Source organism: Bombina bombina, chromosome 1, assembly GCF_027579735.1.
Source record: "Bombina bombina isolate aBomBom1 chromosome 1, aBomBom1.pri, whole genome shotgun sequence".
NCBI classification, from domain to species: domain Eukaryota; kingdom Metazoa; phylum Chordata; class Amphibia; order Anura; family Bombinatoridae; genus Bombina; species Bombina bombina.
In genome coordinates, this window is record NC_069499.1 from 957,063,268 (window position 1) to 957,090,072 (window position 26,805).

At 41.0% G+C, this 26,805-nt stretch overlaps 1 protein-coding gene across 2 annotated transcripts in view; it reads left to right on the forward strand.

The window, feature by feature from the left end:
* The window catches only part of GNAS (GNAS complex locus), a 1,129,774-nt gene that overhangs the window by 851,956 nt on the left and 251,013 nt on the right, over positions 1 to 26,805 (forward strand). For both annotated transcript variants that reach the window (XM_053705050.1, XM_053705108.1), the window contains exon 5: positions 17,963 to 18,060. In XM_053705050.1, the coding sequence (XP_053561025.1) occupies positions 17,963 to 18,060 (98 nt within the window). The remainder of the gene's footprint in view (positions 1 to 17,962; positions 18,061 to 26,805) is intronic.

Consider the following 26,805-nt stretch of genomic DNA (forward strand, 5'->3'; position numbering starts at 1 on the left):
AGAATTAGCCAATTTGAGAGCATTGATTCTGTCCATAATCTCCTCATAAGGAGGAGAATCACTATCGAGCACCTTAATCAGTTCATCAAACCAGAAATATGCAGCTGTAGTGACAGGGACAATGCATGAAATGGGTTGTAGAAGGTAACCCTGCTGAACAAACATCTTTTTAAGCAAACCTTCTAATTTTTTATCCATAGGATCTTTGAATAATAAAAAACTACAGTTAAACACTAAAAAACTCTAAGCCATCTCCGTGGAGATGTTGCCTGTACAACGGCAAAGAGAATGACTGGGGTAGGCGGAGCCTAGGAGGGATCATGTGACCAGCTTTGCTGGGCTCTTTGCCATTTCCTGTTGGGGAAGAGAATATCCCACAAGTAAGGATGACGCCGTGGACCGGACACACCTATGTTGGAGAAATGAAGATTTACCTGACAGAGGACAGGTTAACAAAACTTCAAAGTGCATGCCGTGTCCTTCATTCTATTCAACACCCGTCAGTAGCTCAATGCATGGAGGTAATCGGACTAATGGTAGCAGCAATGGACATAGTTCCTTTTGCACGCCTACATCTCAGACCACTGCAACTGTGCATGCTAAGTCAGTGGAATGGGGATTACTCAGATTTGTCCCCCACTCTAAATCTGAATCAAGAGACCAGAAATTCTCTTCTATGGTGGCTTTATCGGCCACATCTGGCCAGGGGAATGCCATTCAGCAGGCCAGACTGGTCAATTGTAACAACAGACGCCAGCCTACTAGGTTGGGGCGCTGTCTGGAATTCTCTGAAGGCTCAGGGACTATGGAATCAGGAGGAGAGTCTTCTTCCAATAAACATTCTGGAATTGAGAGCAGTCCTCAATGCTCTTCTGGCTTGACCCCAGTTAACAACTCGGGGGTTCATCAGGTTCCAGTCGGACAACATCACGACTGTAGCTTATATCAACCATCAGGGAGGGACAAGAAGCTCCCTAGCAATGATGGAAGTATCGAAGATAATTCGCTGGGCAGAGTCTCACTCTTGCCACCTGTCTGCAATCCACATCCCGGGAGTGGAGAACTGGGAGGCGGATTTCTTAAGTCGTCAGACTTTTCATCCGGGGGAGTGGGAACTTCATCCAGAGGTCTTTGCCCAAATACTTCGACGTTGGGGCAAACCAGAGATAGATCTCATGGCGTCTCGACAGAACGCCAAGCTTCCGCGCTACGGATCCAGATCCAGGGATCCGGGAGCGGTCCTAATAGATGCCTTGACAGCACCATGGACCTTCAGGATGGCTTATGTGTTTCCACCTTTCCCGATGCTTCCTCGATTGATTGCCAGAATCAAACAGGAGAAAGCATCAGTGATTCTAATAGCACCTGCATGGCCACGCAGGACTTGGTATACAGATCTGGTGGACATGTCATTCTGTCCACCTTGGTCGTTACCTCTGAAACAGGACCTTCTGATTCAGGGTCCTTTCAAACATCAAAATCTAACTTCTCTGAAGCTGACTGCTTGGAAATTGAACGCTTGATCTTATCAAAGCGTGGTTTTTCTGAGTCAGTTATTGATACCTTAATACAGGCTAGGAAGCCTGTTACCAGAAAGATTTACCATAAAATATGGCGTAAATACCTATATTGGTGCGAATCCAAAGGTTACTCTTGGAGTAAGGTTAGGATTCCTAGGATATTGTCTTTTCTACAAGAAGGTTTAGAAAAGGGGTTATCCGCTAGTTCCTTAAAGGGACAGATCTCAGCTCTGTCCATTCTGTTACACAAGCGTCTGTCAGAAGTTCCAGACGTTCAGGCTTTTTGTCAGGCTTTGGCCAGGATTAAACCTGTGTTTAAAGCTGTGGCTCCACCATGGAGTTTAAACCTTGTTCTTAACGTTTTACAGGGTGTTCCGTTTGAACCCCTTCATTCCATTGTTATAAAGTTGTTATCTTGGAAAGTTCTATTTTTAATGGCTATTTCCTCGGCTCGAAGAGTCTCTGAGTTATCAGCCTTACATTGTGATTCTCCTTATTTGATTTTTCACTCGGATAAGGTAGTTCTGCGTACTAAACCTGGGTTCTTACCTAAGGTAGTCACTAACAGGAATATCAATCAGGAGATTGTTGTTCCATCCTTGTGCCCAAATCCTTCTTCGAGGAAGGAACGTCTTTTGCACAATCTGGATGTAGTTCGTGCCCTTAAATTTTATTTACAGGCAACTAAAGATTTTCGACAAACGTCTTCCCTGTTTGTCGTTTACTCTGGTCAGAGGAGAGGTCAAAAAGCTTCTGCTACCTCTCTCTCTTTTTGGCTTCGTAGCATAATTCGTTTAGCTTATGAGACTGCTGGACAGCAGCCTCCTGAAAGAATTACAGCTCATTCCACTAGAGCTGTGGCTTCCACTTGGGCCTTTAAGAATGAGGCCTCTGTTGAACAGATTTGCAAGGCTGCAACTTGGTCTTCGCTTCATACTTTTTCCAAATTTTACAAATTTGACACTTTTGCTTCCTCGGAGGCTATTTTTGGGAGAAAGGTTCTTCAGGCAGTGGTTCCTTCTGTATAAAGAGCCTGCCTATCCCTCCCGTCATCCGTGTACTTTTGCTTTGGTATTGGTATCCCACAAGTAATGATGACCCGTGGACTGATCACACTTAACAGAAGAAAACATAATTTATGCTTACCTGATAAATTCCTTTCTTCTGTAGTGTGATCAGTCCACGGCCCGCCCTGTTTTTTAAGGCAGGTAAATATTTTTTAAATTATACTCCAGTCACCACTACACCCTTGGCTTCTCCTTTCTCGTTGGTCCTTGGTCGAATGACTGGAGGTGACGTAGAGGGGAGGAGCTATATAGCAACTCTGCTGGGTGAATCCTCTTGCACTTCCTGTAGGGGAGCAGATAATATCCCACAAGTAATGATGACCCGTGGACTGATCACACTACAGAAGAAAGGAATTTATCAGGTAAGCATAAATTATGTTTTTTCCAGTTCCTGATGCCATTTTTTATTTCAAAGGAATGGAATAGGCCTGGTGGTACTTTTATTCCTCCTTCTAGCTTCAAAAAGTTGTATCCTTTGCCAGCAGTTAGATTGGAGTTTTGGAGGAATTTCTACTCTTGCTAAACGTACTACTATTCCTATGGAAGATAGTACTTCCTTTAAGGACCCTTTATATAGGAAACTTGAATCTTACCTAAGGAAAGCTTATTTATATTCTGGCTATCTTCTCAGGCCTGCCATTTCTATGGCTAATGTTGCAGCTGCATCAACTTTTTGGTTGGAAAGCTTAGCGCAACAGGAAACAGACCCTGATTTGTCTAGCATTGTTCCTTGCTTCAACATGCTAATCATTTTATCTGTGATGCAATTTTTGATATCATCAAAATTGATGTTAGATCTAGGTCTTTAGCTATTTTATCTAGAAGAGCTTTGTGGCTCAAATATTGGCATGCTGACATGGTGTCTAGATTACTTTCTCTTTCCTTCCAAGGTAACAATTTGTTTGGTTCTCAGTTGGATTCGATTATTTCAACTGTCACTGGGGGAAGGGAGTGTTTTTTACCTCGGGATAAGAGATCTAAGGGTAAATCTAAAGCTTCTAATTGTTTTTGTTCTTTTCGACAGAATAAGGAACAGAATACCAATCCTTCCCCCAAAGAATCTGGTTCCAATTGGAAACAGTCTTCAAGTTGGAATAAATCCAAGCCGTTTAAGAAACCAAAGCCAGCCCCCAAGTCTGCATGAAGGTGCGGCCCTCATTCCAGCTCAGCTGGTGGGGGGCAGATTAAAAAAAAATTCAAAACATTTGGGCAGATTCTGTCCAAAATCAATGGATTCAGAGTATTGTCTCTCAAGGGTATCGAATAGGATTCAGCGTAAGACCACCTGTGAGAAGATTTTTTCTCTCTTTTATTCAGCAAGGTCATTAGCAGATGATGATATGAAAATATGGAGACTCCAACAAAAAAAGACTAAGCAATTAATTAAGAAGGTTAAAGCTCATGCAGAGGAGAAGATAGCACAGTCAGTAAAACATGGGGACAAAACATTCTTTAGATATATCAGTGAAAGAAGAAAAAATAAGGTAGGAATAGTAAAATTGAAATCAGTTGATGGTAGAATAATAGGAGATAAGCAGATTGCAGACCGTCTCAATGATTACTTCTGTTCTGTTTTCAAAAAAGATTGTGAAGATACAATGTCTACATTAAGGGATGCTACGAAAAAAAGAAACAAGCTTAACAGTAATCTTTTTACAGAGGGTGAGGTTTTGTTAGCATTATCAAAAATAAATGTTAAAAAGGCAGTGGGTCCTGATAATATTCATCCAAGGGTTTTAAAAGAACTGCGATCAGTGCTAACTGTCCCATTAACTGACCTGTTTAATCAGTCACTATTAACAGGATCTGTCCCAGATGATTGGAGAATAGCAAATGTAATACCTCTTCATAAAAAGGGCAGTAGAGAAGAATCTGGCAACTACAGGCCAGTTAGTTTAACTTCAGTAGTAGGGAAATTAATGGAAAGCCTCTTAAAAGAAAGAATTACATACATAAAGACAAACAATTTAGAGGACCAAAATCAGCATGTTTTACTTCAGGGAGATCATGTCAGACTAATCTAATTGACTTCTTTGATTATGTAACAAAAGTATTAGACAAGGGTGGAGCAGTTGATGTAGCATATCTAGATTTCAGCAAAGCATTTGACACCGTCCCACACAATAAACTAATTCACAAACTGTATCTCCTTGGTCTAGATTTAAAAATTGTGAACTGGGTGGAATGCTGGCTTAAGGACAGAAAACAAAGTGTCTTAGTAAATGGAGTTCATTCAGCAGAGGGGGCTGTTACTAGCGGAGTTCCTCAGGGGTCAGTTCTGGGGCCTGTTTTGTTTAACATATTTATCTGCGATATCAACAAAGGGCTACAGGGGAAAGTATGTCTCTTTGCAGATGATACAAAAATTTGTAACAGAGTGGATGTTCCACGGGGGGTAGACAAAATGAGAAGTGATATACAACAATTGGAGGATTGGACAAACGACTGGGATCTAAAGTTTAACACAGCAAAGTGTAAAATAATGCATTTAGGGAAGAAAAATCCAAATGTTAATTTCAGACTCAATTACACTTTACTGACGGTTACAGATGAGGAACAGGACTTGGGAATTATTATTTCAGATGATTTAAAACTTAGTAAACAATGTAGTAATGCAGCGAGTAAGGCTAGCAGAATGCTTGGATGTATTGGTAGAGGTATTTGCAGCAGAAATAGTAAGGTTCTTATGCCACTTTATAGATCATTAGTTAGGCCTCATCTTGAGTATTGTGTGCAGTTCTGGAGGCCATATCTTCAGAAGGATATTAACAAACTTGAATCTGTGCAAAGGAGGGCTACCAAATTGGTACATGGTCTTAAAAAATAAAACTTACCAGGATAGGCTCAATTACCTAAATATGTATAGCTTAGAGGAGAGAATGGAAAGAGGTGATATGATAGCAACTTTCAAGTACATTAAAGGGTTTAGTAAAACTGAGGCTTTTTTTTACATAAAATGGAAAATTCAAGAACAAGGGGTCATGAGCTCAAGCTAAAGGGTAGTAGATTCAGGAGTAATTTGAGGAAGCACTTCTTTACAGAAAGAGTGATTGATTTATGGAATAAACTTCCTCAAGAGGTAGTAGCAACAAACACTGTGGGGGACTTTAAAAGTGCATGGGACAAGCATAAGGCTATCCTACGAACTAGATAAGTTTATACTGTTAGGTAAGGTCGGGCAGACTTGCTGGGCCTATGGCTCTTATCTGCCGTCAATATCTATTTTGCTATATGTCCACAATAGACTTACCAAATGCATATCTTCATATTCCGATTCATCCAGACCACTATCGGTTTCTGAGATTCTTTTTTCTAGACAAGCATTACCAATTTGTCGCTCTTCCATTTGGCCTAGCGACAGCTCCAAGGATTTTTTCAAAGGTTCTCGGTGCCCTACTCTCTGTGGGTATTGCGGGGTTTCCTTATTTGGACGATATCTTGGTACTAGCTCAGTCTTTACATTCTGCCGAATCTCACACGAATCAACTAGTGTTGTTTCTTCAAAGACATGGTTGGAGGATCAATTTACCAAAGAGTTCCTTGATTCCTCAGACAAGGGTCACCTTTTTAGGTTTCCAGATAGATTTAGTGTCCATGACTCTGTCTTTAACTGACAAGAGATGAATAAAATTGGTTTCAGCTTGTCTCGGAACCTTCAGTCTCAATCATTCCCTTAAGTAGCTTTGTACATGGAAGTTTTAGGTCTCATGACTGCAGCATTGGACGCGATCCCCTTTGCTCGTTTTCATATGAGACCTCTCCAGCTTTGTATGCTGAATCAGTGGGGCAGGGATTATACAAAGATATCACAATTAATATTCTTAAATCCCAATGTTCAACTCTTTCTGACTTGGTGGCTAGATCACCATTGTATAGTTCAAGGGGCCTCTTTTGTTCGTCCAACCTGGACAGTGATCACAACAGATGCAAGTCTTTCAGGTTGGGGAGCTGCCTGGGGATCTCTGACAGCACAAGTGGTTTGGAAATCTCAAGCGGCGAGGTTACCAATCAATATTTTAGAGCTCTGTGCTATTTTCAGGGCTCTTCAGGTTTGGCCTCTGTTGAAGAGAGAACCGTTCATTTGTTTTCAGACAGACAATATCACAACTGTGGCATATGTCAATCATCAGGGTGGGACTCTCAGTCCCCTAGCTATGAAAGAAGTATCTCAGATACTTTCTTGGGCGGAATCCAGCTCTTGTCTAATTTCTGCGGTACATATCCCAGGTGTAAACAATTGGGAAGCGGATTATCTCAGCCGTCAGACTTTACATCCGGGGGAGTGGACGCTCCAACCAGATGCGTTTTTTTTTTTTTTTTCAGATTGTTCAGATGATGGGGTCTTCCAGAAATAGATCTGTTGACTTCACATCTAAACAAGAAACTCCCCAGGTACCTGTCCAGGTCCAGGGATCTTCATGCGGAGTCGGTGGATGCGTTAGCAGTTCCTTGGCTTTACCAACGTGCTTATATCTTCCCGCCTCTAGTTCTTCCTAGAGTGATCTCCAAGATCATCATGGAACGATCGTTTGTGTTTCTGGTAGCACCAGCATGGCCTCACAGGTTCTGGTATGCGGATCTTGTCCGGATGTCCAGTTGCCAACCTTGGCCACTTCCTTTAAGACCAGACCTTCTGTCGCAAGGGCCGTTTTTCCATCAGGATCTCAAATAATTTAATTTGAAGGTATGGAAATTGAACGCTTAGTCATAGAGGTTTCTCTGACTCGGTGATTGATACTATGTTGCAGGCTCATAAATCTGTCTCTAAGAAGATTTATTATCGAGTCTGGAAGACTAATATTTCATGGTGTTCTTCTCATAAATTCTCCTGGCATTCTTTTAGACTTCCTTGAATTTTACAGTTTCTTCAGGATGGTTTGGATAAAGGTTTGTCTGAAAGTTCCTTGAAGGGACAAATCTCTGCTTTCTGTTTTGTTTCATATAAAGATTGCTAAGATTCCTGATATTCACTGTTTTGTACAGGCTTTGGTCCGTATCAAGCCTGTCATTAAATCAATCTCTCCTCCTTGGAGTCTTTGGTTTTGAAGGCTTTACAGGCTCCTCTTTTTGAGCCTATGCATTCCTTGGATATTAAACTACTTTCTTGGAAAGTGATGTTCCTTTTGGCTTTCTCTTCTGCTAGACGAGTTTCCGAATTATCTGCTCTTTCTTGTGAGTCTCCTTTTCTGATTTTCCATCAGGATAAGGCAGTTTTGCGGACTTCATTTAAATTTCTACCTAAGGTTGTGAATTCTAACATTAATAGGGAAATTGTTGTCTTCTCTTTGTGTCCTATTCCTAAGAATTCTTTTTAGAGATCCTTACATTCTCTGGATGTTGTAAGAGCTCTGAAATATTATGTGGAAGCTACTAAGCATTTCAGGAAGACTTCTAGTCAATTTGTTGTCTTTTCTGGTTCTAGGAAAGGTCAGAAAGCTTCTGCCATTTCCTTTGCATCTTGGTTAAAGCTTTTGATTCATCAGGCTTATTTGGAGTCGGGTCAGGCCCCGCCTCAGAGAATCACAACTAATTCTACTAGATCAGTCTCCACTTCATGGTCTTTTAAGAATGAATCTTCAGCTGATCAGATTTGCAAAGCAGCAACTTGGTCTTCTTTGCATACATTTACTAAATTCTACCGTTTTGATGTATTTGCCTCTTCGGAAGCAGTTTTTGGTAGAAAAGTTCTTCAGGCAGTTGTTTGTTTGATTCCTCTGCTTATGTTTTAAGTTTTTTCTTTGCATTTATGAGAAAAAAACGTATTCTTTTGGGTGTGGATTTAATTTTTTCAGCGGACCCTAGTGACTCTTGTGTGGAGTTCCACATCTTGGGTATTGCTATCCCATACAGGGCCGGTGCTAGGATTTTGGCTACACAGGCGAAGACATAATTTTGCTGCCCCCTCATAGAAATAATATATCCTGTCATTACTGCTTCTTAACTAATGTTCTAGTAATGTATTAAGCAGCTATTGATAACTCTTGAGCTTATGCCCCTACTTTTCAGCAATAGATACCAATAGTTCCCAACTATAGCCTCCATTTCACCCTTCACTTAGTTTTTTTTCTCTTTGTGAAGTTCTAATAGTAACTTTGTGTGCAAATAAATGTGTTTTAATAACTTGCAGAAATTATACCTGTAATGCACAGGCATTTTCCTTTTTCATGGATTCTGAAATTTCTGGTCTTTACAGCAGAGTGTTATAGGAGTCTTGATTTTGTTAATCTTTTGATATAAAAATGTCTCCAATATTTTTACCATTTCAATTTTTGTGTATCATTTCCAAATGCCCAAAACTAGTTGTAGTAGCAGGTGTCTTCATTTGTTATCAATTGGTCATCCCTTTATTAAAACAATACCTAAATTTGTCTTGTTGCAGACATAATCTCTTGCTTCTTAAGGTTTTCAAATGAGAAAATAACAGCTTTAGTACATATAGATGCTATTTTAAATGCTACAAAATACAGTGGGCATTTTTCCCCCCCATTAAGTTTAAACTTGCAAGAAGTCCCCCAAAAAATATATTTTATTATGCCTTGTCTTCACATCTTGAAGATAGAGGTGCTGTAATATGATTTTTTTTATTCAGGATTCGATATACTAATATAAAGAAAAGGCTTTTTTAGGAACAGAATTTAAAAGCAATCATAACCTTCTCATAGCTTGTGATAAAAGCTTTCTTAAAGAAGAACCCATTACACACCGTAATTAGTTTTATGTGTCTCTCCTGAGACTATTTATTTGCTTGTTGTAAATTTCTGCATTCCCAGCAGGGTGGTTAATTGCTGTGTGTTCACTAAAGAAGATATATTTATTGGCTGAATACATTTGTTTACTGTTAGGGGACATTGCGTTTATTGCCAAGATGTCCCTAGACAAGACCTTTCATTAGCCACAATACCTGGTGGGAAAACAATTTGACAGCTTCCAAGACAAGTTATTATATTAATTGTTCCTTACCTGCTCCACTTTTTAAACAAGTTGTACTGTTGATTTAGAGTTCAGGAATGTGCATTTGTATCCTACATGAGGATCCAAATACGAAAGTAAGTAGCCGCTTGTTCCCTTCGGATATTTTGCACAGATCTTAGTGTTGGGGATCTTTTTAAAGAAATCAATCTGGCGAAAATATCCGAAGGGCTTTAGTGGCTGCTTATTTCCGCAATACTCACAAGGGATCCGAATACACATCCCTAGACTATAACAATGCCGCAATTTGGGGGTGAACTAATAAGAGCAATCTGTTTTTTTTTCGGGGGGGGGGGGGGCAGTGCAATATTTTGCTATATTATTTAATGATATCTAAAGCACACATTTATTTTGCTTCATTCTCGTGATCTCCTTTATTGGAGCGGCAATGCACTATAGAAGCTAGCTGAATACATCACTGAGCCAATGACGGAAGGCATATATGTGCAGCTAGCTCCCAACTCCTGAACCTACCTAGATATGCTTCAATGAAGGATACCAAGGGAATTAAGCAAATTAGGTTAAATAAATAAATTTTATCTTAATCATGAAAGAAAATAATTTGGGTTTCATATCCCTATATATAGCTAGCCCCTTGGGATAGATTCATTTTTTTAATTATTCCCCTTTAAAAAATATATATATATATATTTTATCAAGCGTCAGTTTTTTTTTTTTGTTTTTTTTTTTTCTGCACGCATTTTTTTTCTTTGAGTTTGTGTAGTCTAATACGTGCGTCGGCTTTTGAATTTGCACACATCCGGATACCTATGGAAGCCTCATTCTGAAGCTTTCAGAGAAGGCTTCAGAAATTCAGAGCAGTGAAGGGGATAAGTAGCACAGCGATGGCAGTATGTTTAAATATATATGATTAATATATATATATATATATATATATATATATCTATATATATATCTATATATCTATATATATATCTATATATATCTATATATATCTATATATATATATATATATATATATATATATATATATATATATACACATATTAACACATAAATAAATATGTGCTGGTTGATCTTTTTGGATGCTTTAATTAATTTGAAGATTTTCTGATTATATCTGGAGTGCTGTTATTATCTTTCTTTGGACAGTTTGCCATTTGGGATTTTACCCCTGTATAGCTTGCACACTGGTGCTTGATATCTCTGTCTGCTGCTGGGCATATTAACAGCAGCTACTGCTATAATGCTTTATTAAAAAAATCTCAAGCTGTACAGGCGGTGATTGGGAAGTAAGCTAAGTGCACCTTGCTAGAAGCAGCTATTTAGGGATTAAACCATTTCATAAACCATGTGTGTAAAATATATATGAGATATGATATCGGTACATTTTTTTAAAATGGGCAAGAATTTCACCTGATTGAACTTAAAGGAACAGCATACTGTAATATTGTTTTTCCCTTAATGTGTTTCCAATTACTTTTTTTTTTTTTTACCAGCGCCAGCTGTAGGATATAAAATGTATGAGAATTTGCTTTTCTCTTGTTAAGTGTATCCAGTCCACGGATCATCCATTACTTATGGGATATTCTCCTTCCTAACAGGAAGTTGCAAGAGGATCACCCACAGCAGAGCTGCTATATAGCTCCTCCCCTAACTGTCATATCCAGTCATTCTCTTGCAAGCCTCAACCAAGATGGAGGTCGTAAGAGAAGTGTGGTGTTTTATACTTAGTTTATTCTTCAATCAAAAGTTTGTTATTTTTAAATGGTGCCGGAGTGTACTGTTTATCTCAGGCAGTATTTAGAAGAAGAATCTGCCTGCGTTTTCTATGATCTTAGCAGAAGTAACTAAGATCCATGGCTGTTCTCACATATTCTGAGGAGTGAGGTAACTTCAGAGAGGGAATGGCGTGCAGGTTTTCCTGCAATAAGGTATGTGCAGTTAATATTTTTCTAGGGATGGAATTTGCTAGAAAATGCTGCTGATACCGAACTAATGTAAGTAAAGCCTTAAATGCAGTGATAGCTACTGGTATCAGGCTTATTAATAGAGATGCATACTCTTATAAAAATGTAATATAAAACGTTTGCTGGCATGTTTAATCGTTTTTATATGTATTTGGTGATAAAACTTATTGGGGCCTAGTTTTTTTTCCACATGGCTGGCTTGAATTTTGCCTAGTAACAGTTTCCTTAGGCTTTCCACTGTTGTAATATGAGTGGGAGGGGCCTTTTTTAGTGCTTTTCTGTGCAGATAAAAATACTGACAGACATTCAGTTTCCCTCTGCATGATCCAGGACATCTCTGAAGGGCTCAAAAGGCTTCAAAGTCGTTTTTGAGGGAGGTAAAAAGCCACAGTAGAGCTGTGGCAGTTGTTGTGACTGTTTGAAGAAGAAAGAAAAAAAAAAAAAGTTTTTGTCTTTTATTATTCCATTTTGGGTATTAAGGGGTTAATCATCCATTTGCAAGTGGGTGCAATGCTCTGCTAACTTGTTACATACTCTGTAAAAATTTCGTTAGTGTAACTGCCTTTTTTCACTGTTTCAAATTTTGACAAAATTTGTGTTTCTTAAAGGTGCAGTAACGTTTTTTATATTGCTTGTAAACTTGTTTAAAGTGTTTTCCAAGCTTGCTAGTCTCATTGCTAGTCTGTTTAAACATGTCTGACACAGAGGAAACTACTTGTTCATTATGTTTGAAAGCCATGGTGGAGCCCCATAGGAGAATGTGTACTAAATGTATTGATTTCACCTTAAACAGTAAAGATCAGTCTTTATCTATAAAAGAAATATCACCAGAAGATTCTGACGGGGGGGAAGTTATGCCGACTAACTCTCCCCACATGTCAGACCCTTCGCCTCCCGCTCAGGGGATGCACGCTAATATGGCGCCAATTACATCAGGGACTCCCATAGCGATTACCTTGCAGGACATGGCTGCAATCATGAATAATACCCTGTCAGAGGTATTATCCAGGTTGCCTGAATTAAGAGGCAAGCGCGATTGCTCTGGGGTTAGGAGAAATACAGAGCGCGCAGATGCTGTAAGGGCCATGTCTGATACTGCGTCACAATATGCAGATCATGAAGACTGAGAGCTTCAGTCTGTGGGTGACATCCCTGATTCGGGGAAACCTGATTCAGAGATTTCTAATTTTAAATTTAAGCTTGAGAACCTCTGTGTGTTGCTTGGGTAGGTATTAGCTGCTCTGAATGACTGTAACATAGTTGCAGTACCAGAGAAATTGTGTAGGCTGGATAAATACTATGCGGTACCGGTGTGTACTGATGTTTTTCCTATACCTAAAAGGCTTACAGAAATTATTAGCAAGGAGTGGGATAGACCGGGTGTGCCTTTTTCCCCACCTCTTATATTTAGAAAAATGTTTCCAATAGACGCCACTACATGGGACTTATGGCAGACGGTCCCTAAGGTGGAGGGAGCAGTTTATACTTTAGCAAAGCGTACTACTATCCCGGTTGAGGACAGTTGTGCTTTTTCAGATCCAATGGATAAAAAATTGGAGGGTTAACTTAAGAAAATGTTTATTCAACAAGGTTTTATTTTACAGCCCCTTGCATGCATTGCGCCTGTCACGGCCGCGGCGGCATTCTGGTTTGAGGCCCTGGAAGAGGCTATCCATACAGCTCCATTGACTGAAATTATTGACAAGCTTAGAACACTTAAGCTAGCTAACTCATTTGTTTCTGATGCCATTGTTCATTTGACTAAACTAACGGCTAAGAATTCCGGATTCGCCATCCAAGCGCGTAGGGCGCTATGGCTTAAATCCTGGTCAGCTGACGTGACTTCGAAGTCTAAATTACTCAACATTCCTTTCAATAGGCAGACCTTATTCGGGCCTGGTTTGAAGGAAATTATTGCTGACATTACTGGAGGTAAGGGTCACACCCTTCCTCAGGACAGGGCCAAAGCAAAGGCCAAACAGTCTAATTTTCGTGCCTTTCGAAATTTCAAGGCAGGTGCAGCATCAACTTCCTCCGCTTCAAAACAAGAGGGAACTTTTGCTCAATCTAAGCAGGCCTGGAAACCTAACCAGTCCTGGAACAAAGGCAAGCAGGCCAGAAAGCCTGCTGCTGCCTCTAAGACAGCATGAAGGAACGGCCCCCTATTCGGCGACGGATCTAGTAGGGGGCAGACTTTCTCTCTTCGCCCAGGCGTGGGCAAGAGATAATCTGGATCCCTGGGCGTTGGAGATCATATCTCAGGGATATCTTCTGGACTTCAAAGCTTCCCCTCCACAAGGGAGATTTCATCTTTCAAGGCTATCTGCAAATCAGATAAAGAAAGAGGCATTCCTACACTGTGTGCAAGACCACCTAGTTATGGGAGTGATCCATCCAGTTCCGCGGACGGAACAAGGACAGGGTTTTTATTCGAATCTGTGGTTCCCAAAAAAGAGGGAACCTTCAGACCAATTTTGGATCTAAAGATCTTAAACAAATTCCTGAGAGTTCCATCTTTCAAAATGGAAACTATTCGGACCATCCTACCCATGATCCAAGAAGGTCAGTACATGACCACAGTGGACTTAAAGGATGCCTACCTTCACATACCGATTCACAAAGATCATCATCGGTTTCTAAGGTTTGCCTTTCTAGACAGGCATTACCAATTTGTAGCTCTTCCCTTCGGGTTGGCTACAGCCCCGAGAATCTTTACAAAGGTTCTGGGCTCACTTCTGGCGGTTCTAAGACCGCGAGGCATAGCGGTGGCTCCGTATCTAGACGACATCCTGATACAGGCATCAAGCTTTCAAGTTGCCAAGTCTCATACAGAGATAGTTCTGGCATTTTTAATGTCGCACGGGTGGAAAGTGAACGAGGAAAAGAGTTCTCTATCCCCACTCACAAGAGTCTCCTTCTTAGGGACTCTTATAGATTCTGTAGAAATGAAAATTTACCTGACGGAGTCCAGGTTATCAAAACTTCTAAATGCTTGCCGTGTTCTTCACTCCATTCCGCGCCCTTCGGTAGCTCAGTGTATGGAGGTAATCGGCTTAATGGTAGCGGCAATGGACATAGTGTCATTTGCGCGCCTTCATCTCAGACCGCTGCAATTATGCATGCTGAGTCAGTGGAATGGGGATTACACAGATTTGTCTGCTAATTCTGGATCAAGAGACCAGAGATTCTCTTCTCTGGTGGTTGTCTTGGGTACACCTGTCCAAGGGTATGACCTTTCGCAGGCCAGATTGGACAATTGTAACAACAGATGCCAGCCTTCTAGGTTGGGGTGCAGTCTGGAATTTCCTGAAGGCACAGGGATCGTGGACTCAGGAGGAGAAACTCCTTCCAATAAATATTCTGGAGTTAAGAGCGATATTCAATGCTTTTCTGGCTTGGCCTCAGTTAGCAACACTGAGGTTCATCAGATTTCAGTCGGACAACATCACGACTGTGGCTTACATCAACCATCAAGGGGGAACCAGGAGTTTCCTAGCGAGGTTAGAAGTCTCAAAAATAATTCGCTGGGCAGAGTACCACTCTTGCCACCTGTCAGCAATCCATATCCCAGGCGTGGAGAACTGGGAGGCGGATTTTCTAAGTCGTCAGACTTTCCATCCGGGGGAGTGGGAACTCCATCCGGAGGTGTTTGCTCAGTTGATTCATCGTTGGGGCAAACCAGAGTTGGATCTCATGGCGTCTCGCCAGAACGCCAAGCTTCCTTGTTACGGATCCAGGTCCAGGGACCCAGAAGCGACGCTGATAGATGCTCTAGCAGCGCCTTGATTCTTCAACCTGGCTTATGTGTTTCCACCGTTTCCTCTGCTCCCTCGACTGATTGCCAAAATCAAACAGGAGAGAGCATCATTGATTCTGATAGCGCCTGCGTGGCCACGCAGGACTTGGTATGCAGACCTAGTGGACATGTCATCCTTTCCACCATGGACTCTGCCTCTAAGACAGGACCTTCTGATACAAGGTCCTTTCAATCATCCAAATCTAATTTCTCTGAGACTGACTGCATGGAGATTGAACGCTTGATTCTATCAAAGCGTGGCTTCTCCGAGTCAGTCATTGATACTTTAATACAGGCGCGAAAGCCTGTTACCAGGAAAATCTACCACAAGATATGGAGTAAATATCTTTATTGGTGTGAATCAAAGAATTACTCATGGAGTAAGGTTAGGATTCCTAGAATATTGTCTTTTCTCCAAGAGGGCTTGGACAAAGGATTATCAGCTAGTTCCTTAAAGGGACAGATTTCTGCTCTGTCCTTTTGCACAAGCGTCTGGCAGAGGTTCCAGACGACCAGGCATTTTGCCAGGCTTTGGTTAGAATTAAGCCTGTGTTTAAACCTGTTGCTCCCCCGTGGAGCTTAAACTTGGTTCTTAAAGTTCTTCAAGGAGTTCAGTTTGAACCCCTTCATTCCATTGATATTAAACTTTTATCTTGGAAAGTTCTGTTTTTGATGGCTGTTTCCTCGGCTCGGAGAGTCTCTGAGCTATCTGCCTTACAATGTGATTCTCCTTATCTGATTTTTCATGCAGATAAGGTAGTCCTGCGTACCAAACCTGGGTTTTTACCTAACATGGTTTCTAACAAGAATATCAATCAAGAGATTGTTGTTCCATCATTGTGTCCTAATCCTCCTTCAAAGAAGGAACGTCTTTTACATAATCTGGACGTAGCCCGTGCCTTGAAGTTTTACTTACAAGCTACTAAATATTTTCGTCAAACATCTACCCTGTTTGTCGTTTACTCTGGACAGAGGAGAGGTCAAAAAGCTTCGGCAACCTCTTTCCTTTTGGCTTCGGAGCATAATACGCCTAGCCTATGAGACTGCTGGACAGCAGCCCCCTGAAAGGATTACAGCTCATTCCACTAGAGCTGTGGCTTCCACCTGGGCCTTTAAAAATGAGGCCTCTGTTGAACAGATTTGCAAGGCCGCGACTTGGTCTTCGCTTCACACTTTTTCCAAATTTTACAAATTTGATACTTTTGCTTCTTTGGATGCTGTTTTTGGGAGAAAGGTTCTTCAGGCAGTGGTTCTTTCCTCTTCATCCTGCCTTGTCCCTCCCATCATCCGTGTACTTTAGCTTTGGTATTGGTATCCCATAAGTAATGGTGATCCGTGGACTGGATACACTTAACAAGAGAAAACATAATTTATGCTTACCTGATAAATTTATTTATCTTGTAGTGTATCCAGTCCACGGCCCGCCCTGTCCTTTTAAGGCAGGTCTAAATTTTAATTAAACTACAGTCACCACTGCACCCTATGGTTTCTCCTTTCTCTGTTTGTTTTCGGTCGAATGACTGGATATGACAGTTAGGGGAGGAGCTATATAGCAGCTCTGCTGTGGGTGATATTCTTGCAACTTCCTGTTAGGAAGGAGAATATCCCATAAGTAATGGATGATCCGTGGACTGGATACACTACAAGAGAAATAAATTTATCAGGTAAGCATAAATTATGTTTTTAAGGTTTATTTGTGTATATAAAATAGCTGATTCCGTGTGTTGAAGCCACAACCTAATAAAATTGGTTGAGCTTGTAAGTATAATCAGATCTCATTACTTTATCACCTTGTGTACATACACATGTTTCTTTATCTTGTATCTGTCCGTAAACCAAAGACCTATACTTGGAGAGATCAATGGAAAATTAACATTTTATTACATTATCTCATCTATACCCCACTGCTGGCTGTGTTTACAAAGCTTATCTATAGCTTGGACCTAAGGCCAGAAACTTTCATAATAGGTGAGGATACCATAGTCTAAATCAACTATTTCAAATGCCAATATAAAGGTAAAGGAAATACAATTAAATACACTCCAGCAGGTAAAGTGGATCATTGGGAACAAATTAAAGTGGAGAACATTTTTGTGTAAACTGTCCCTTTAAAGATCACTGCATTGCAAATTGGTGAATGTCTACAAAATTACAAAAACTAACCAAAAATGCTGAAAAGGAGGCTGCCACAACTTTGCTTTGGAGACATTTTGCTTGATTAGTAGTGCCCCTTCTTTATTCCGAGTGCCATATTGGCAGCTTGACCATATCACTCCCTTTAAAGAAACCCTATGGATGAGATTTGTTTTCTCCACTAAAATCGTGTTACTGTTTCATGATGTTTTGGTATAAAAGGTTAGCTGCTAGTGTGGCTGTTAAAACTAGTATCATCTTTGTATAGTAACTTTATGAGATGGCACATACCTCTTGTCTCTCATTAAATAGAGAAGGTAGAAAACGTAATTTCCAGTTCTTATGGGTTGTGTGTTTTTTTTTGAACATTGAATGTACCCACAGTTAGAATACAGACATTGACACCTGAGGTTTTATTTCAGTCAGATATACCAGTTTGAGAAAGGCACATTGTAAATTTTGAGACCTTTTTCTAGGGACAAACGGATGTGTATATTAATGTTGTTTTTTTTTATTGTTTTTTTTTTATTTTGTTTTTACCCTTAGGAGTTTTATGAACACACAAAGACGCTATGGCAAGATGATGGTGTACGAATCTGCTATGAGAGATCGAACGAATACCAGCTGATTGACTGCGCACAGTAGTGAGTAAAACAGCTTGGCAGTTGATATATGCTCTGTAGCATTTGCCTCATTATGCCTGAAGGTCCTTGCTCTTTATTGGGGCTTTCTTGGTAACACTTTCCTGGCAATTGCCAGGTCTATGATATTAGAAATATGTGGGCCATTTGGTAACTCAACAAGTTTAAGTGTGTATTGTTGAGTAAAGTTAAAAACAATTTAGTTAATACATTTAGTTTTGTCACAAGTTGCATTTTTTTTTTAATCTGCTTGTCAGATCTTTGGAAAATAAAAGTATTTGCCCTTTTACCTATCTAAAAGGCAGGCAAAACAGGGACTCTACGTTTCTTATACATTGTGAACTATTTCTCTTTATCCACTATACTGAGTAGAATGGATTTTTATAACCATGATATTCATTATGGTGAAATGCTTGCTAAGATAGTTTCTTCATGTTGTATGCCATTTTTAGAATCTACCAGGGTTGTGGATTCAAGTTGCATGACTTAGATTTGAGTCCCAAATTTGATGACTTGCGCCTCGACTTGACATAATCAACGAAGACTTGAGACTTAACTTAGACTTTGACAACAATTACATGTTATTCTTAATCTATTTCCTTCAGGTACCAAATAATTGTTCTAGGACTCTGATATAATATAAAAAAAAATTCCACTTTGTCATCTTCAGTATGTTTCCAATTTACAATACTTTAATTAAAAAAAAAACAGCACCTGTTCCATCTAAAAAGAGAATGTATTACATTTAGAAACCAGTGGTACTACTTATAATCTTGTTATATTATAGGGATACTGACACCTTTAATTATTTATTTGCCTTTATTTGGTTTGTAATGTGGCTTATAGGTGCTATATATCAACAACCGTATTTACATATTTTGTCTGAAGGACTGAAAAAAAGGATACTTGTTAAAGGGAAAATGCAACTTTCCAGCTTACTCATATCAATTTTTCTAAGTTCTCTTGGTTTCTTTATTTGAAAAGCAGGAATGTAAGCTTAGGAGACGGGCCATTTTTGGTTCAGCACCTGGATAGCGCTTACTGATTGGTGGCTAAAAATAAATAAAAAATATATATACTGAATGTAGCTCGCATCTGGTAGCAGGAACAAGCTACATTCAGTTCAGTGGTGTGATCGGGCGCACTGTGATTAGACCTTTAAAAACCAAGACCCGATCAGAAGAGACTAGGTAAGTCCAACTTTAACGGCAAAAATCTCTCCAAGCTTTTGATTTTGAAAGCTGCTGCTAAGATAATGTTATATAATTCTGCATACAGTTTGATACATCTGAGATGTCATCGCAGAAAATGCAGCATGTCCTCAGAACAGGACACATGCAGGAACTGTTAGCGCTTAAACTTTGTAGTGCTACTCCACATTAGACAGTTCTCTTAAAACAGAGCTGTGCTCTGGCAGCACTGTGTAAGTTTTCCATAACACAGTGCATCCAGAGTAAAGTGCTGTTTGAAGTGAGCAGTCAAATATGCAATAACGCTGCAATGCAGCAGCACATTGCTTGTTGACTGTCTCTCAGAGATTTTTTCAAACCCGCCCCCTAGCCTTTTCCAGTCTGAAAAGCTGTTTATTCTGAATGTAAGACGTTAGTATGAGCATTGCATCTTTTTTATTACTACATTTCTATGTTAGACCAAGAGAAAAGGAAACAGATTTATTCCAGAGACATTTTAAAATGTCTTTTTTTTGTATGCAGCTAATTTGCAAAGCAATTATATTATAAAAAATGCTTTATTCTTCAGTTAACCAACACATTGCAATTGAACTGGTGCCTTAGTGTAACTGTCTAATTTAAAATTTTATTTTATTTAAAAATGACCTGCAGAAAAATTTTCACTAAAAAATTCTAATCGCAGAAAGTGAATAAAAGTTCTGCCTCTGGGAAGATGTTTTACCAACCAGCATTTCTCCAACATAGGTGTGTCCGGTCCACGGCGTCATCCTTACTTGTGGGATATTCTCCTCCCCAACAGGAAATGGCAAAGAGCCCAGCAAAGCTGGTCACATGATCCCTCCTAGGCTCCTCCTACCCCAGTCATTCTCTTTGCCGTTGTACAGGCAACATCTCCACGGAGATGGCTTAGAGTTTTTTAGTGTTTAACTGTAGTTTTTATTATTCAATCAAGAGTTTGTTATTTTGAAATAGTGCTGGTATGTACTATTTACTCAGAAACAGAAAAGAGATGAAGATTTCTGTTTGTATGAGGAAAATGATTTTAGCAACCGTAACTAAAATCCATGGCTGTTCCACACAGGACTGTTGAGAGCTATTAACTTCAGTTGGGGGAACAGTATGCAGTCTCTTGCTGCTTGAGGTATGACACATTCTAACAAGACGATGTAATGCTGGAAGCTGTCATTTTCCCTATGGGATCCGGTAAGCCATGTTTATTACGATCATAAATAAGGGCTTCACAAGGGCTTATTAAGACTGTAGACTTTTCTGGGCTAAATCGATTCATTATTAACACATATTTAGCCTTGAGGAATCATTTTATCTGGGTATTTTGATATAAGAATATCGGCAGGCACTGTATTAGACACCTTATTCCTTAGGGGCTTTCCCAAAGCATAAGCAGAGCCTCATTTTCGCGCCGGTGTGGCGCACTTGTTTTTGAGAGGCATGGCATGCAGTCGCATGTGTGAGGAGCTCTGATACTTAGAAAAGACTTTCTGAAGGCGTCATTTGGTATCGTATTCCCCTTTGGGCTTGGTTGGGTCTCAGCAAAGCAGATACCAGGGACTGTAAAGGGGTTAAAGTTTAAAACGGCTCCGGTTCCGTTATTTTAAGGGTTAAAGCTTCCAAATTTGGTGTGCAATACCTTTAAGGCTTTAAGACACTGTGGTGAAAATTTGGTGAATTTTGTACAATTCCTTCATGTTTTTTCGCAATTGCAGTAATAAAGTGTGTTCAGTTTAAAATTTAAAGTGACAGTAACGGTTTTATTTTAAAACGTTTTTGTACTTTGTTATCAAGTTTATGCCTGTTTAACATGTCTGAACTACCAGATAGACTGTGTTCTGAATGTGGGGAAGCCAGAATTCCTATTCATTTAAATAAATGTGATTTATGTGATAATGACAATGATGCCCAAGATGATTCCTCAAGTGAGGGGAGTAAGCATGGTACTGCATCATTCCCTCCTTCGTCTACACGAGTCTTGCCCACTCAGGAGGCCCCTAGTACATCTAGTGCGCCAATACTCCTTACTATGCAACAATTAACGGCTGTAATGGATAATTCTGTCAAAAACATTTTAGCCCAAATGAACACTTGTCAGCGTAAGCGCGGCTGCTCTGTTTTAGATACTGAAGAGCATGGCAACGCTGATACTAATATCTCTGAAGGGCCCCTAACCCAGTCTGATGGGGCCAGGGAGGTTTTGTCTGAGGGAGAAATTACTGATTCAGGGAACATTTCTCAACAGGCTGAACCTGATGTGATTGCATTTAAATTTAAGTTGGAACATCTCCGCATTCTGCTTAAGGAGGTATTATCCACTCTGGATGATTGTGACAAGTTGGTCATCCCAGAGAAGCTATGTAAAATGAACAAGTTCCTAGAGGTGCCGGGGCTCCCAGAAGCTTTTCCTATACCCAAGCGGGTGGCGGACATTGTTAATAAAGAATGGGAAAGGCCCGGTATTCCTTTCGTCCCTCCCCCCATATTTAAAAAATTGTTTCCTTTGGTCGACCCCAGAAAGGACTTATGGCAGACAGTCCCCAAGGTTGAGGGAGCGGTTTCCACTTTAAACAAACGCACCACTATACCCATAGAGGATAGTTGTGCTTTCAAAGATCCTATGGATAAAAAATTAGAAGGTTTGCTTAAAAAGATGTTTGTTCAGCAGGGTTACCTTCTACAACCAATTGCATGCATTGTCCCTGTCGCTACAGCCGCATGTTTCTGGTTCGATGAGCTGATAAAGGCGGTCGATAGTGATTCTCCTCCTTATGAGGAGATTATGGACAGAATCAATGCTCTCAAATTGGCTAATTCTTTCACCCTAGACGCCACTTTGCAATTGGCTAGGTTAGCGGCTAAGAATTCTGGGTTTGCTATTGTGGCGCGCAGAGCGCTTTGGTTGAAATCTTGGTCGGCTGATGTGTCTTCCAAGAACAAGCTACTTAACATTCCTTTCAAGGGGAAAACGCTGTTTGGCCCTGACTTGAAAGAGATTATCTCTGATATCACTGGGGGTAAGGGCCACGCCCTTCCTCAGGATCGGCCTTTCAAGGCAAAAAATAAACCTAATTTTCGTCCCTTTCGTAGAAACGGACCAGCCCGAGGTGCTACGTCCTCTAAGCAAGAGGGTAATACTTCTCAAGCCAAGCCAGCTTGGAGACCAATGCAAGGCTGGAACAAGGGAAAGCAGGCCAAGAAACCTGCCACTGCTACCAAGACTGCATGAAATGTTGGCCCCCGATCCGGGACCGGATCTGGTGGGGGGCAGACTCTCTCTCTTCGCTCAGGCTTGGGCAAGAGATGTTCTGGATCCTTGGGCGCTAGAAATAGTCTCCCAAGGTTATCTTCTGGAATTCAAGGGACTTCCCCCAAGGGGGAGGTTCCACAGGTCTCAGTTGTCTTCAGACCACATAAAAAGACAGGCATTCTTACATTGTATAGAAGACCTGTTAAAAATGGGAGTGATTCATCCTGTTCCATTAAGAGAACAAGGGATGGGGTTCTACTCCAATCTGTTCATAGTTCCCAAAAAAGAGGGAACGTTCAGACCAATCTTAGATCTCAAGATCTTAAACAAGTTTCTCAAGGTTCCATCGTTCAAGATGGAAACCATTCGAACTATTCTTCCTTCCATCCAGGAAGGTCAATTCATGACCACGGTGGATTTAAAGGATGCGTATCTACATATTCCTATCCACAAGGAACATCATCGGTTCCTAAGGTTCGCATTCCTGGACAAGCATTACCAGTTCGTGGCGCTTCCTTTCGGATTAGACACTGCTCCAAGGATTTTCACAAAGGTACTAGGGTCCCTTCTAGCTGTGCTAAGACCAAGGGGCATTGCTGTAGTACCTTACTTGGACGACATTCTGATTCAAGCGTCGTCCCTTCCTCAAGCAAAGGCTCACACGGACATCGTCCTGGCCTTTCTCAGATCTCACGGATGGAAAGTGAACGTGGAAAAGAGTTCTCTATCTCCGTCAACAAGGGTTCCCTTCTTGGGAACAATAATAGACTCCTTAGAAATGAGGATATTTCTGACAGAGGCCAGAAAAACAAAGCTTCTAGACTCTTGTCGGATACTTCATTCCGTTCCTCTTCCTTCCATAGCTCAGTGCATGGAAGTGATCGGGTTGATGGTAGCGGCTATGGACATAGTTCCTTTTGCGCGCATTCATCTAAGACCATTACAACTGTGCATGCTCAGTCAGTGGAATGGGGATTATACAGACTTGTCTCCGAAGATACAAGTAAATCAGAGGACCAGAGACTCACTCCGTTGGTGGCTGTCCCTGGACAACCTGTCACAAGGGATGACATTCCGCAGACCAGAGTGGGTCATTGTCACGACCGACGCCAGTCTGATGGGCTGGGGCGCGGTCTGGGGATCCCTGAAAGCTCAGGGTCTTTGGTCTCGGGAAGAATCTCTTCTACCGATAAATATTCTGGAACTGAGAGCGATATTCAATGCTCTCAAGGCTTGGCCTCAGCTAGCGAGGGCCAAGTTCATACGGTTTCAATCAGACAACATGACAACTGTTGCGTACATCAACCATCAGGGGGGAACAAGGAGTTCCCTAGCGATGGAAGAAGTGACCAAAATCATTCTATGGGCGGAGTCTCACTCCTGCCACCTGTCCGCTATCCACATCCCAGGAGTGGAAAATTGGGAAGCGGATTTTCTGAGTCGTCAGACATTGCATCCGGGGGAGTGGGAACTCCATCCGGAAATCTTTGCCCAAGTCACTCAGCTGTGGGGCATTCCAGACATGGATCTGATGGCCTCTCGTCAGAACTTCAAAGTTCCTTGCTACGGGTCCAGATCCAGGGATCCCAAGGCGGCTCTAGTGGATGCACTAGTAGCACCTTGGACCTTCAAACTAGCTTATGTGTTCCCGCCGTTCCCTCTCATCCCCAGGCTGGTAGCCAGGATCAATCAGGAGAGGGCGTCGGTGATCTTGATAGCTCCTGCGTGGCCACGCAGGACTTGGTATGCAGATCTGGTGAATATGTCATCGGCTCCACCTTGGAAGCTACCTTTGAGACGAGACCTTCTTGTTCAGGGTCCGTTCGAACATCCGAACCTGGTTTCACTCCAGCTGACTGCTTGGAGATTGAACGCTTGATCTTATCGAAGCGAGGGTTCTCAGATTCTGTTATCGATACTCTTGTTCAGGCCAGAAAGCCTGTAACTAGAAAGATTTACCACAAAATTTGGAAAAAATATATCTGTTGGTGTGAATCTAAAGGATTCCCTTGGGACAAGGTTAAGATTCCTAAGATTCTATCCTTCCTTCAAGAAGGATTGGAAAAAGGATTATCTGCAAGTTCCCTGAAGGGACAGATTTCTGCCTTGTCTGTGTTACTTCACAAAAAGCTGGCAGCTGTGCCAGATGTTCAAGCCTTTGTTCAGGCTCTGGTTAGAATTAAGCCTGTTTACAAACCTTTGACTCCTCCTTGGAGTCTCAATTTAGTTCTTTCAGTTCTTCAGGGGGTTCCGTTTGAACCCTTACATTCCGTTGATATTAAGTTATTATCTTGGAAAGTTTTGTTTTTAGTTGCAATCTCTTCTGCTAGAAGAGTTTCAGAATTATCTGCTCTGCAGTGTTCTCCTCCTTATCTGGTGTTCCATGCAGATAAGGTGGTTTTACGTACTAAACCTGGTTTTCTTCCAAAAGTTGTTTCTAACAAAAACATTAACCAGGAGATTATCGTACCTTCTCTGTGTCCGAAACCAGTTTCAAAGAAGGAACGTTTGTTGCACAATTTGGATGTTGTTCGCGCTCTAAAATTCTATTTAGATGCTACAAAGGATTTTAGACAAACATCTTCCTTGTTTGTTGTTTATTCTGGTAAAAGGAGAGGTCAAAAAGCAACTTCTACCTCTCTCTCTTTTTGGATTAAAAGCATCATCAGATTGGCTTACGAGACTGCCGGACGGCAGCCTCCCGAAAGAATCACAGCTCATTCCACTAGGGCTGTGGCTTCCACATGGGCCTTCAAGAACGAGGCTTCTGTTGATCAGATATGTAGGGCAGCGACTTGGTCTTCACTGCACACTTTTACCAAATTTTACAAGTTTGATACTTTTGCTTCTTCTGAGGCTATTTTTGGGAGAAAGGTTTTGCAAGCCGTGGTGCCTTCCATTTAGGTGACCTGATTTGCTCCCTCCCTTCATCCGTGTCCTAAAGCTTTGGTATTGGTTCCCACAAGTAAGGATGACGCCGTGGACCGGACACACCTATGTTGGAGAAAACAGAATTTATGTTTACCTGATAAATTACTTTCTCCAACGGTGTGTCCGGTCCACGGCCCGCCCTGGTTTTTTTAATCAGGTCTGATAATTTATTTTCTTTAACTACAGTCACCACGGTACCATATGGTTTCTCCTATGCAAATATTCCTCCTTAACGTCGGTCGAATGACTGGGGTAGGAGGAGCCTAGGAGGGATCATGTGACCAGCTTTGCTGGGCTCTTTGCCATTTCCTGTTGGGGAGGAGAATATCCCACAAGTAAGGATGACGCCGTGGACCGGACACACCGTTGGAGAAAGTAATTTATCAGGTAAACATAAATTCTGTTTTTTCTTCCTGACACAAGTGTCATAAGGCTACTACGTTTATTTTTAGCTGCTTGGCTTAAAGGGCCATTATACACTCATTTTTTCTTTGCATAAATGTTGTAGATCTATTTATAAAGCCCATAATGTTTTTTATTTCTCCAACATAGGTGTGTCCGGTCCACGGCGTCATCCTTACTTGTGGGATATTCTCTTCCCCAACAGGAAATGGCAAAGAGCCCAGCAAAGCTGGTCACATGATCCCTCCTAGGCTCCGCCTTCCCCAGTCATTCTCTTTGCCGTTGTACAGGCAACATCTCCACGGAGATGGCTTAGAGTTTTTTGGTGTTTAACTGTAGTTTTTATTATTCAATCAAGAGTTTGTTATTTTAAAATAGTGCTGGTATGTACTATTTACTCTGAAACAGAAAAGAGATGAAGATTTCTGTTTGTAAGAGGAAAATGATTTTAGCAACCGTTACTAAAATCGATGGCTGTTTCCACACAGGACTGTTGAGAGGAATTAACTTCAGTTGGGGGAAACAGTGAGCAGACTTTTGCTGCTTGAGGTATGACACATTTCTAACAAGACGATGTAATGCTGGAAGCTGTCATTTTCCCTATGGGATCCGGTAAGCCATTTTTATTACATAAAGAAAAAAAGGGCTTCACAAGGGCTTTCTAAGACTGTAGACATTTTCTGGGCTAAAACGATTGATATATAAGCATATTTTATACTTCATAGCTTTGAGGAATTATTTTATTCTTGGGAATTATGTAAAATAACCGGCAGGCACTGTATTGGACACCTTATTCTCTAGGGGCTTTCCCTAATCATAGGCAGAGCCTCATTTTCGCGCCTCTATTGCGCACTTGTTTTTGGGAAGCATGACATGCAGATGCATGTGTGAGGAGCTCTGATACATAGAAAAGACTTTCTGAAGGCGTCATTTGGTATCGTATTCCCCTTTGGGCTTGGTTGGGTC